Consider the following 13,915-nt stretch of genomic DNA (forward strand, 5'->3'; position numbering starts at 1 on the left):
ATGCGTGCCTTGAATACGCATCAGTTCAACTATTGTGACGTTGATTGAGTCAACCAAAATAGAGCTGACAGTGGTAGTGTGTATTTGTGAAAGTTAGGGTGTGCATACATGTACACTCAGTTGTTTTGAGTGCTTGTGCATTTTGATAACTTACGAAACAGCAACATGCTGGCGTTGGAAGCCCCCAGACGGTTCGAGGCAAAGCAAGTGTAGTTGCCAAAGTGTTTCTCTGTTACATTGGTGAACAGCAACAGTGAGCGCGTCTTCTCGTTTTTGATCCTCAGGGTGTTGTCACTCTCTACCGGCCTGGGTGGTAGCGGCGGGGGAGCGGCAGCCAAGGAAGGAAGGAAGGAAACAGAAAGCAAATGTAGAGAGAAAGTGTGTGTCAGAAAAAGAGAGATAACACAACACAACATCACACTCAGTGACTCACCCTGCATAAGAGGCTTTTTTTTCTCTCCTCTGTCTCTCTCTAGAGACGACCACACAACACCCCTCCCAACATATCTCACCTTGTTCTAATAGTGAAATCTAACAGTCCATAAATAACGGAGACCTCCTGCTGGGGCCCATTATACTCTATTAACAGCTCTCCCTGGCTGGCAAAGCCTAGTCTAAGTACTTCTGTGTCTTACTTTTCCTGATGCCAAATCACTCTGACTGTTCGGTGCACTCTGGGACCTTTTACAAACTTGGAAGGACAGTTTATGTGTAGGTAATAGAGAGCAAATAGGTTTGCAGCAAGCTAATATTTCTCCAGAGATGGTGAAAACATATATGATTATCTCCGGCCTGTAATAATGTCAGAGGCTGAGCTAATGGATGGTAGCCAATGCTATCTGCTTACCCAGCAGCCTAGTTTGCTTGTTTACCACGTGACGCTATAATGCAAGGCTGCTGTATTTTGATTTATGAGGTGTTGTTATTAAGTAATGAGCCTAAAGGGCCAATCACAGGAGAAGGTGAACTATAAAGATGACTATAAACATAAAGTTTTAAAAATAATTCTAACTTAAGTGGATTCCACCTCAAAACTAGGACAACAACACCAGTGGAGAACAACGCTGGGATCAGATTCAGAATGATCTGATGCAGCCAAGATGGAGAAGACCGTTTAATGCAATGATTCCCTACCTTTTTTGGTTCGTGACTCCATTTTAACATCACAAATTTCTGGCGACCCCAGACATTCAAAACAGAGACATGTTTTTTGCCAAAATTAATTTGTTTTTGATCATGTAATAGTTTGCTGTACTATGTTGCAAATAAACGTTAATTTTAGACGACATTTAGTCTATATAATGTATATTATTATGGACGGAGGCAGAAAAGCCAGGTGTAGATGACTGCACAAAGGGAGAATTTGATTTTCCTTGGTCAGGATATGTACAGTCAGTCCAGCTTGGATTTACAAGGCTGACAATTAATACTGAGCAAACAAGAACTCAAACTATGAATTATGAAAGAGCTGCAGCATCTGAAACCGACCACAATGAACATTTGACAGATAAACAGTACCACAGTGCGTCAGTTTCAGCTTCAGTTTGTCATGTCTTTTATGTATTGCGATTGTCTCTCAACTCACCATATTTTTTTTATTAGTACGTTTTTTTTTTTTTAGAATTACTAGAAATTTCAGGCAACCCCACATGGGGTTCCAACCCCAAGGTTAAAAAACACTGGTTTAATGTATCATATATCGCGCGTGCACAGTCCATTGAGCACTTTAAGATTACGTTCAGACTGCAGGCCAATGTGACCCAAATCCAATTTTTTTCCCCATATGTGACCTCTATCCGATCTGTTAAAGACAGTTTGAACAGCACAAATCTGATTGTTTTCAAATCTGACCTAGCCCACTTTTATTTGTGGTCCTAAATCTGATACATATCTGATATTTTACAATGCAACTTCAGTCTGAATGGCCAGGCGGTGTTTATCCGACCTTTACGTCATTGAAATGCGCCAAACGTCACAATTCTGCATCCGAGGAGGAGGAGCGGTGGGAAAAACATATTTACTTCCATAAACACAGTGCGTACCTGTGTGGTCATGTATTACGTCAGGACTTCTTCTGTGCGTGCGGGTCACTTCAGGGTCATATTTAGTTCACACTCAAAACTAATAGAAGTCACATTTAATATGTAATATGAACGAGCACACAAAAAAACTGGATTTCACCAAACAATCCCAATTGTGCATTAAGACCTGCTGTCTGAACCTAGCCTTAATCTGTTTTAAAGACACACATATTTGCACTGGATTTTAATACAAGTGTGTGACTTTATTTGTTTTATCTTCTGGTTGTGTTTTAGATGTTATTCACCCTATTACTATGTATCTGTTTTTATCAGCTTTAGCATATCTTGTATTTGTATTTACAACCTTGCACAGCACTTTGGGCACTTTGCATTGTTTTAAATGTGCTATATAAATAAACTTGACCTTGACATTCACCTAATGTTCTACCTTCCTGTGCAGAGGAAATACACCAGTCCAGTGTGCAATATACATGGACATTATTTTGGGGACTCAGACAAAGTTAGAGCTCAAGATAGACTGATAAATAAGATTAGCTAATTAACTGGCGCTGATAGGAGGTTTTACAAACTATCGATAGAATTCTTCTTCTTAATTGCAAGGACTGACTTTGATGCAAAACAGGAGGTGAAAAACTAAATAAAAAACCCCAAAAACTAAAATTGCTTAGATTTTTAACATTCAGTTTGTGGGTTATTTCCAGATTGACTGATTTAATGATTTAGGCCTTTGTTACTTGGCTCGAATGTTAAGTTTATTATTTATCCATTCAAATCTTCTATTGACATCAGTCAGCTAATTTGCTATCAAGTTATTGGCTCATCCTTATTGTATCAGTCTGTAAAAATCCACTATCGGATGACCTCTTTATTAAGAACTGTTTGGTATTACTGTTAAAATAACATTATTGACCAACGGTAAGGATGCCGACATTAGCACTATTATAGCCATCAGTCTTGGCATGGAGAGTCCTCAATGTACAATGTCTACTTCAAGTGTTGCATAAAGCCATGTTCAGACCAAAGATTCTATGGCAACTATTTACAGTGCACCAGCCCACAATGCTCTAAAAACCTTCCATTTTACACTAACGTCACAGGACAACATTGTGCATCCTTTTCATAGCAATAACTCTCTGCACTTCCACTCTGGCTGATGGGTTTTTAGATTTATTTTAAGCTGGAAAAAATTTGTAGCTTACAGTGGCAATTCTGGTATTGATGAAATGGTGAAAATATACAAAAGAAAGCCCAGTTGAGGTTTTCTCCTGTCTGTTTGGTGTATTCACCTCAGAGGAGTTTGTGTCACCTCAAATAAGCAGAGAAAACACTAACTATCCAGACAGTTTTTCACCAGGGGAACGAATGATAATAACGCCTCACTTCTCGGTGACAGCTGAGCTAACACCCATGAATACCCAGGAAAACACCGCTATGTAACAATAACTTCCTAAAAAATTGCATAGGCCACTTATAAAGCTGAGTTGCAGACGGTCTGGCGCTTACTGCTGCATCTTCGTTTCACGTTGTCATGAATTATTGGTCTTAACTGGGTTTAGCAAACAGAAGATATGAGTGGACAGAAATGTTCAGGGTGCTTTATACTGGCCCATTTGTCAAAGTAAGTATGTGAACCTTTTTTTTTATATAACACTCTTTAAAACACCAAGTGCTGCACACAGGCACGAATGACAGAATTAAATAAATGAATAAACAAACAGGGAGGAGCAAATTACAATATAAAACACTGGACATTGGTTTTAAAGCTGCTTGAAACAGACCAGAGACTCATAAATGTGATAGACTGAGAGGGTGGGGTGGGGGGGTCATTCCAGAGATAGGACAGGACAGGTGCAATCACCTTTTGTTTTTTGCATTTGGAACGGGTTAAATGTTAAATGAGGAACAAGAAGATCGGCAATGTAACCGGGGGCAAGGTTGTGAAGTTCCTCCTATGCACAACCTTGGAATTTCCATTCTAAATGTACAGGACGCCAGCGGAGGCATGCGTGAATGGGGGTAATGTGGGGCCAGCGGCTAGTTCTAGTTAATAACCTGGCAGCTGCATTTTGAACCAGCTGTAAGCGATTTAGAGCAGCTTGACTAAGCGCAGAGGGAATTGCAATAATCAAGAGGGGAGAAAATTAAAGTCCGTATCATCATCATTTGATTTTAGGGATGTTTCTCAGCTGAGGAAAGAAGGTCTGGTCAAGCTTAGGAACACAATTACAAGTAATATGAAGATTCTTCGATAAATGTGTACCACAGAGTTTAACTTACGTAAACCCAGCCCAGTTTTGTTTTTTCATAGCCACGTCATGTATACACTCTGACGCACTTTTAGGGCTCGGGTTATAACATAATGTGAAAATCCAAAATGCATGTACAGCGGTTGTAATGATATATACAGGGTGGGGAAGCAAAATTTACAATGAACATTTAGTTGTTTTTTCTCAGCAGGCACTACGTCAATTGTTTTGAAACCAAACATATATTGATGTCATAATCATACCTAACACTATTATCCATACCTTTTCACAAACTTTTGCCCATATGAGTAATCAGGAAAGCAAACGTCAAAGAGTGTGTGATTTGCTGAATGCGCTCGTCACACCAAAGGAGATTTCAAAAATAGTTGGAGTGTCCATAAAGACTGTTTTATAATGGAAAGAAGAGAATGACTATGAGCAAAACTATTACGAGAAAGTCTGGAAGATACTATTAAAGAAGAATGGGAGAAGTTGTCACCCGAATATTTGAGGAACACTTGCGCAAGTTTCAGGAAGCGTGTGAAGGCAGTTATTGAGAAAGAAGGAGGACACATAGAATAAAAACATTTTGTGTTATGTAAATTTTCTTGTGGCAAATAAATTCTCATGACTTTCAATAAACTAATTGGTCATACACTGTCTTTCAATCCCTGCCTCAAAATATTGTACATTTTGCTTCCCCACCCTGTATATATACTTTTCTATCGGCTAAAATTTGCTTAGAGGTCTTATTTATGTCTTTGTGCATAAGAAATCAATATAAGTGAATCCCCAAAGGAACTCTGTGTTGGTAAATGCAAGTTATGCCAATTTACAGAATTTCAGTTCTGTTGTAACATGTTGATGGTCATATGAACTATGTTTTCAGGTCAAAAATGTCCAATTTCATCACAATTAATGCTATATTTTCATGTCACAAATGGCCAAGTTAGATTTTAACTGAATTTACCTGAAAAACAAATATTCTATTCTTTTAGATTCCCCACTTTTTCTTACCAGATTCTATACTACATATCACATGTTTCATTTTTACAGGTTGTAATATGGAGTATGGTGCTGATCCATCCTGCTTATGTTACGCCAATACATACATTAAGAATGTCACACGTCACTTTTTAAATCAACAGTTTTCTAATAATGAGCATTTTTATAAAGAAATAACAATTCTATATTGTTATTTACTCTTTAGTATGATGATAAACTATACAATAAATAATTATGATACTAGTTTTTGCACAGGGATCATTTGTGGAAACAGTGACATGGCTGCCGAGCATCAGTATGATGGGATCCGTAACAACCATGTCACATCCGTCCACTGCCACATTTTGTATTTTTGTGTCAGCTGTTATTGTTTTAGATCCACAATACTAACATTTATGAATAAGAGGATTATTAGCAATAGTAAGTCTATAAGTTTATTACTAATAAAGTACTGGTACTGACCAGATTATCATGGGTAATGTCACGTCCATCCACCAGCAAAAAAATAATATCAGTAGTCTGTGCACAAATGTATTAGCATTATTTCAACACAGTTCAGTGCATTTCTTACAACTTTTTTTTTTTTGACAAAAATGGCCACTCATTTGACCCCCTAAGTAAATTTTAGCCACTATATAGATTAATATGGGGTTGATAATGTATAGTTCATTGTGTTTTATAGACTTTGTGTGTAAATGATTCCCTTGTTTAGATGGTATATTTCACACCACTGGAGGCAGCATTAGGTATAAAGCCTCACAGTTCTCTTTGGGTTTTGTTGGAGTTGGTTGGTGAATGGATGCCAGACATTTTGAATTTGTGAACTGAAAATTAAACCTGAAAGAAAACCCTTAAAGCACCTCCGGTTGGATTCTATTCTACCACTTTGAAGCCTCAACTGCTTGGCCAGCCTGACAGTGGTACCTTGACTTACGAGTTTAATTCGTTCTGTGACCAACATTGTAACTCAATTTGCTCTTATATCAAATCAGTTTTCCCCACTGAAATTAACTGAAATGCCATTAATCCATTCCAGTCCCTTCCATCATTGTACAGGGAGATAATCTTTAACATATCAAAAATTTATTTCTAAACTACAACTAATGTGCTTTGAACTTATGTTTAACTTATATTTAACTTATCTCCAGTGCATATTAATATTTATAGACGTATTCGACGTGTTCTGGGCGACCTCTTTTCATCTCTTCCAGACACACAGCAAAGTGTTTCAGCACCTCCTCTCTGGACAGCGACCAGACTTTGTTGTGCAGCAGGAGATCATACCTGTAATACCTAATGTCACCATAATCTTCAAATTTAGAATTACATTTAAAAAACTAACAAATTAAAATAAAATACATTTAAATTAAACACTCATTATGAATTTTCCAAAGGCACAGGGAGCAGCAGCAGAGGGATGAAAGAGCCACATGCAGCTCTGAACCCTGGTAAGTTATAAAAACGTGGGGTTGACAAGTGGAACCCATCAGTAGTCTTCAGGACGCCGTGGTGAGCAGAGAGATGAAGGGTCCGGCAGCAGAATACCTATTAGTTGTCCTCCAACATTTGTCTTTTTATTGGCTACGACAACTAGCGTATCTGAAGCTCGCACGTAACTCGGATTCTGACTCACAACTCAAAGCAAAAAATCGACCGAATAACGGCTTGTAACTCGCAAAACTCATAGGCTGGTGCACTCGTGCATCAAGGTACCACTGTATTAGACTTCCTCTGTAAGGGAACATATTTTATTTTCTAGTTCAGACACATTACCCAGATGTTACCCTAACCCTAACCCTTTGACATTAACCCATCAAGACCCTGTGCTACTTCTGTGGCAGTCCCAAAATAGTTTTTTTCTCTATATTTAACTCTTCTTAAGTTATTTATCACCATTTATTCTAATATTATCCTCTGCAGACTGCGTTTTTTCAGTGGAAATCAGATATTTCCAATATTTAATTCACTGATCATGTAGATGTTCATAAAAGTCCAGATTAAAGTTGAGGGCTATTATATTAGAAACAGAGAACACTAAACAAAAAGTGACTTTTTTTCTGCAAAAATATCAATATCTGAACATAGTCCAACTGTCTCCATCCATTGTCATTGATCCAACTCCATGGGTTTTACTGGTGAAACACTGTTGTAGAAAATGACAATGTTTCCATGTTCACTACGGAGCCTCTGAACATCCAACGTTATATCTGATGACCATGAAAAGATGACAAACTGTATTTTACACCAATTATTTACATGTATTGAAAGGATTAGTGGATCAACAGAGATTAATCAGTTTAGATCAGTAGATAGTTTTGGTCACTGGTGGATGTTTGGGTCTTTATGGGTTAGTTCTGTTCATGGAACCCTGAGCAAGGGTTATAGGGTTATAACAGAAACGTTTAAGGATAAAATGCATATATAAGACTCCATTTGAAGGGGAATGTCTCCTACTTCCTGTGCTTCTTTTATACCTGAAACACAACCCAAACTACATCTAATATAACCCTAACCCCATGCCCTGGTGCATGTTAAAAGCTTAAAAACCTCTACCTTGGTATGAAACACTCTATGCTTATTGTAGACAAAACTAATTGGACTGTGGACAAGGGAAAACCGTCAGACAAAGTCAGTGTGTGGTCTCACCTGTGGTCGTCTCTGTACCATTCAAATGAGGCTGGCGGGACAGCCATGGCTTCACAGCGTAGGATGGCTGTTTTACCCAGGTGGGCTGGCATGTTCTTCACATCTGTTATCATGGGAGGGTCTGGCAGTGAAACACGATGAGGGTAAGCATGGCCAAACAGAAGGGAGGAAGTTCAGCAATTAGTATACATCTGCCTATGCTGGGAAGTGGAGTCAGGTCAGCCCAGGGGTGCTCACAAGGTCACAAAACCCCGTAGAGTACAAAATTAGGATGTATGAATTCATAAATAATAATGTATCTACAGTATTTACATATATCATTAATACATGATTGCGTCGTAACACAGGAGGGCTGGTGTGAACTTGAATTATCACCACTGGGCTGTCCGCTGAAGTGAGAGAGACGGAGAGACTTACAATTTACTGTGACTTTGACCTTGCGTTGATCAGATGCACCAACTCCATTGTTGGTGATGCATTCATAGTCCTCAGCCTGCTGCCTTTTGATCTCTGTGATGTCTAAGAACTCCCCATCACTCACCAGCCCATCTAAAAAGAAGGAAGATAGAGGTCACAGGTCAATGTATATCAAATGCAAAAGACAGCACAGCGTTCTGATTCAGTATATGAACTACTGTAGGTGAACTGGATGTAATGTTCATACAAGTAATGATTAAAAAAATGAAAGAAACATCTAATGGAAATGCTGCATTTATTTCTCTTTAGTAAAACCAGTAAGAATAAATAATATAAACTAGAAGCACTCAGAGAGCGCAGACCTCTGCCAAGGCAGATCAGTGGGCCCCCCCGTGCCACCCCCCGATCACCACCAAAATTTGTTCACTTGTTCTTTGTGCCAGTATCAACATTTCCTGAAATTTTCATCCTAATCCATCCATAACTTTTTGAGTTATCTTGCACACAGACAGACAGACAAACCAACGCCGGCAAAAACATAACCTCCTTGGCAGAGGTAAATATGATACATGATGAGATCAAGACGATAAAATGTAAAAAGTGCAAAAGACACAAACCATGTTTCCATAAAATGTCAAAGTGAATTTAAGGTAAATTTCGAAAGGTCACAAAAATGTGTGTTTCTATAAAAGTGAAAGCTGCACAGTGTTATCAGAAGGTGAAGGCAGAGGTTTGTCAAACACAGCTCTAATAAACTGTAAAAGATCTACAGCTTTCCATTATTCCAAACCACTTCTTGCTACAATCACATTAAAATGCTTTATGGGAATGTCAGGAAAGATGCCGGGGATCACAGATGATCACATGGGTTAAACATGCACTCCATATATGCTCCACACAGCATATGCAAAAAAATACAAAGGAAATGGCGTTACAGTCTTTTATCATGTGAGAATGAATAAATCACTCTAATTTGTCAGCTGATAATGAATACTAGTTGTTAATTTTCCTCTGATCCACATAAAATTCTTCAGAACAGAACGTAAATCAACCCCCTTGAACAAAAACTCGATCCTACGATGCTAAGCTTCCTAATATTTCCTCTTACAACCTCTGTATTAAACAAAAACTGAGGAAAAATGATGATTTGACTACCTAGAAGATAAATTAATCCATTTTTAAAAATCATTCTTAGGTGATCAACATACAGTCGCGGAAAAAATTATTAGACCACCCTTGTTTTCTTCAGTTTCTTGTTCATTTTAATGCCTGGTACAACTAAAGGTACATTTGTTTGGACAAATATAATGACAACAACAAAAACAGCTCATAAGAGTTTAATTTTTCAGCTAATATCTATCCGTTTTCCATTTTTTCTTGATAATAACCAAAATCACTTACGTTCTTCCATCAATATCTATAGCATTGTACCACCAAAAACAGTGCTTTTACGCATTCTGTGCTTTCTTTTCTGTCTGTTTTAGTCACATGACACACACAGGCGTTAGTACTTGATTGCATAACCATTGTTTTTGATGACTTTTGATAGTCTAATAATTTTTTCCTCGACTGTATTTATGGTACATAATACAAAACCCAGCCAATGTGGAAGTATCTTTAAGCTGTAATACCACTAATGGCCACTGGAGGAGGCGCCATAAAGTCCTGGCTCCCTGAGATTTATGCTGACCTTGGCTCTTAAAAATACAAAGTCAAGAATTTCCCTCCAGGAATTCATTCAGGTCTCATTCCTTTCATTTGGAATTTCTGATAATTGTTCTGGTCCATTTGCATTTTTCCTTCATTAAGTCGATTTCAGGTTGAATAGAAGGTTATAAATCCTGCTGTGTTGGGCTTTGATTGACAGGTCTGTATGATAGGTCTTTTTTCCTGGCGGATAGCTTCACTGTAGTTGTAGTTAACAGATTACACTAATAAGACTAAAATGACTGTTACTTGATGAAATACACCATTTTTCCAAATAAGTAAGCTATCATTTAGCATTAGCTCACCTAAGGTACATAGACAATGGTCCTGAGCCTTTGCATCAATAAAATAATCTACATAATAGGAAACTTTCTAATCACTATTATACCAATTATGACTAATGTCATGAATTTGCTTGACAGCAACTACACAAATCACAGTTTTTTTATGTAACAGTAAATACATTTGAGCATTAAAGGATTTTAGTTGCTAGTACATTACACATATAATTTTGGTCAAAATATATGATCATGGGCAACATAATGGTTCAGTGGTTAGCATTATCACCTCACAGCAAGACGGCTGAGGCTTTTCTGTGTGTGTTCTCTGTGTTTGTGTGGGTTCTCTCTAGGAACTCCAGCTTCCTCCCACCAATCAAAGACATGCACTCATATGTTAATTGGACAATAAAATTCAGCTGTAGTTGTGAATATGGGAGTGAATGGTTGTTTTTCTATAGGGATGGGAATCAATAAGAATTAACGATTCGATTCCATACGATCAATTTTGCTTATCGATCTGATTCCTTATCGATTCTCATTGGATGAAGAATAAAAGAGTACAAATGGGTGTGTTTGCATTAACTGTCTTTTATATTCCCATCTCTGCACAGAAATATAACATATACAGTATGTACATATAATAATAACAGATGATGCCAGGCCCGGTTTGGGGGGGGGGTGTTACAGTGAAAGTGAAACTAATGACGCTTTACTAATTCCTCTATTTACTGCATTTCCACTACATGGAACGGTCTGACTCTGCTCGTCTTCCGTTGTTGTGCACCCTCATTTCCCTTTTCCCTACCTCAGAAACTTGTATTTGAGGGGGGATGACGTTTGTTGCCCGCACAAGGAACCAGAACTGGGCCGGATGATGGCCTGGTGTTCACTCTGCCACTAGATTCACAAGCGTCGCTAAGTAGCATATCAAATTAGTTCACATGCTGTGGACAAATGTTTGAGCATATGGAGGGATTCCACCCTTATAAAGAATGGAAGCTTTGAAAGTGTTACAAGTGGACCTGGTGTGTCTTTTTAGACCGTTTCTGCCTCAACGGCTTGTTGGCTACGTTTCTGACCAAAACAATGCAGCGCAGCGTGAACGTCATTGCGCATGCGCAACAAAGGTGGAATCGACAAGCAAAATCGTTAAGCAAGCAGGCAAACGATTCCGAGGAATTGAGTACTGGGAACCGGTTTTCAAAAAAGAACCGGTTCCGATTAATATCCCTATTTTTCTCTATACAAATATAATGCATGTATGTATGTAAATAGACTGACATACAGTGCATGCTATATTCTACAATAGTTTATTCTTCATACCACTTATTTATTCTATTTTTACCTTTTTTTTGTGTATGGCATTCAACAAGATGCAAGACAAACAGAATCTCAATTCTCTGTGTGTCCTTTATATTTAGTGAATTGACAATAAAAAGTCTTTTAATCTTTGAATCTTGAATGTTAACCCTTTGACGAACTGGAGACACATCCAGAGTGTACCCTGCCTTCACCCACAGGTAGGTGGAATGGATGGATGGATGGATGGATGGATGGATTAAGTGTTGCCTCCACTCAAACCTCTCTGATGAAGAACAGATGATTTATCAAATGTGTTTGACCCAAAGTTAAGGACCTCTGAGAGGCTCTTCTGAAACATATGTCAGCTAGTGAATTTCTGCATCTAGATGCAAAGTAAGTAAGTATGATTTGACAGCCATGGCACTATTACTTTCAGAGTGTCAGGGGAAATTGGAAGCTTTACTTCCCAAATAGAGAGCACCCAGTGGGGTGATGGCTTGTTCATCACATTATGTAGTGAGAAAAATATCTGCCCATTACGTGGTGTTGACAAAAGTCCCAGGTGCCTCCAAAAGCGAATTAGTCAGTCTGGTACTTTCACTCTCTTTCCTCCAGTGACAAAGAGCCAGCTAGCGAATCTTTTCAGAGCGAAGACTTAAAGGGGAGGGACTACAAGTTATTGCTCCTTCATGTGAGGGAATGATGTTAACAGCGTTATTGGATCGACAGCAGTACAGACCAAAAGACCACAGAGAGAAAATGAGAGTGAGCATGCACACCCTTTTTCTGCAAATCTTAGCAGCCAGCTGTCTCAGCGCCTCTGAAACTGTTAGGCCTTTTTTTTCTCTCTCCCCTTTACCCCATTAAAGAAGTCAGACTGTGGAACACGACATAATATATAATCTCACCAGTAACAAGGAAATCAGCTCTTAAATTGCCATTCACCTTTTCCTTTTCAAAGCCCCCCACCTCATTCACACACTGTCAATCAGTGGACCTTACTTTTCCACACAAACAAACGACTTTTGATCACATTCACACCAACACAAAAAAAAAATAAATAAAAATACACACACAAAAAAGCCGCTAAACGCCACAATTATTCCTGTCAGAGATTAGCGCGGCGGTTCTAATTGAAGATTATACTGGAGGATTATTAGTGCGGCTACTGAGCTGGAGACGATTATTTGCAGCTGCTGCAGCAGAGGCTGAGCAGCACAGAGACAACCGCGGTGATGGCTGCTTGTGCCACGCGAGTGAGTGCGGGTTGGAACTGTGTGATGAGCTAGGGTGGGTGCGATGTTATTCACTTATTCCATTAGTTTAATAAATATAGCTCTCTTGTGACATCTCTGTCAAGCAGGCAGAGCACCCAACTTTGCCAGAGGGGAAAAATGCAGTGAGAGAAAGAGAGAGAGAGAGAGAGAGAGGGGGAAGGGGGGTTCACTGGGAAAAAAAAAAAAGATAGACAGAATGAGACAAGTAGCACTAGAGAAATTACACACAAGGCTGTTACAGATGACTTCCAAGAAATAAAAAGGACAAAGAAAATAAAAAATGAGAGCAATCGAGTGCTCGAGAGCGCACACGGAGAGTAGTAATTTGTGAGCAATACTGAGCAAGAGCGTGAGAGAGATACACAGATGTAAAGATAGGAGCGAAAAATGGAGACAGCAACATGAAGAGGGGAAACGAGATGTTGCTTTGGGTATTTGATGTGGTGGGTTCTTTCATAGACGTTTTATCTGCTACTCCTACAGTATGTGTGATGTAATATGACAGTGCACAGCAGCCCACTCACTCACTCATGCTTTTCCTTTCTTTTTTTCTTTCTTTCTTTCTTTCTTTCTTTCTTTCTTTCTTTCTTTCTTTCTTTCTTTCTTTCTTTCTTTCTTTCTTTCCTTCTTTCTTTCTTTCTTTCTTCTCCGTCCCCTGTGATCCCTGGACCTGCATCGCACACCTCTCTCCACTTTGGTGAGAGATCATATCTGACTGGAGCTGGCCCCTGGCACTCCTACAATGCTCTGTAAAATACAGCTCCATCAACCACTTACAGCTTTTGAAGGACTCTGACTCCTGACCACCAGAGATAGTTGGATTGCACCTGAGAAGAGAGCGAAGAAGGAAAAGAAGGGCAGGGGGGGCTATGTGAATGAGAATAGGGGGGGAAAAAAGGATCAGGAGTTCTGTTCTGCCCTACAGTTAAAGTGCTGCTCTATTTCACCGGCAGCACTAGATCATCAGGGCACTTGATTTCTTGGCTCTGCTT

The 13,915-nt window shown here is 39.0% G+C and overlaps 1 protein-coding gene across 3 annotated transcripts in view; it reads right to left on the reverse strand.

The window, feature by feature from the left end:
• The window catches only part of iglon5 (IgLON family member 5), a 263,356-nt gene that overhangs the window by 24,731 nt on the left and 224,710 nt on the right, over positions 1–13,915 (reverse strand). For all 3 annotated transcript variants that reach the window (XM_030158537.1, XM_030158535.1, XM_030158536.1), the window contains 3 exons: positions 8,357–8,488; positions 7,940–8,060; positions 155–306 (listed from right to left, as the gene is read on the reverse strand). In XM_030158537.1, coding sequence (XP_030014397.1) covers positions 155–306; positions 7,940–8,060; positions 8,357–8,488 — 405 coding nt within the window. The remainder of the gene's footprint in view (positions 1–154; positions 307–7,939; positions 8,061–8,356; positions 8,489–13,915) is intronic.

The sequence above is a fragment of the Sphaeramia orbicularis genome, chromosome 16 (assembly GCF_902148855.1).
Source record: "Sphaeramia orbicularis chromosome 16, fSphaOr1.1, whole genome shotgun sequence".
NCBI classification, from domain to species: Eukaryota; Metazoa; Chordata; class Actinopteri; order Kurtiformes; family Apogonidae; genus Sphaeramia; species Sphaeramia orbicularis.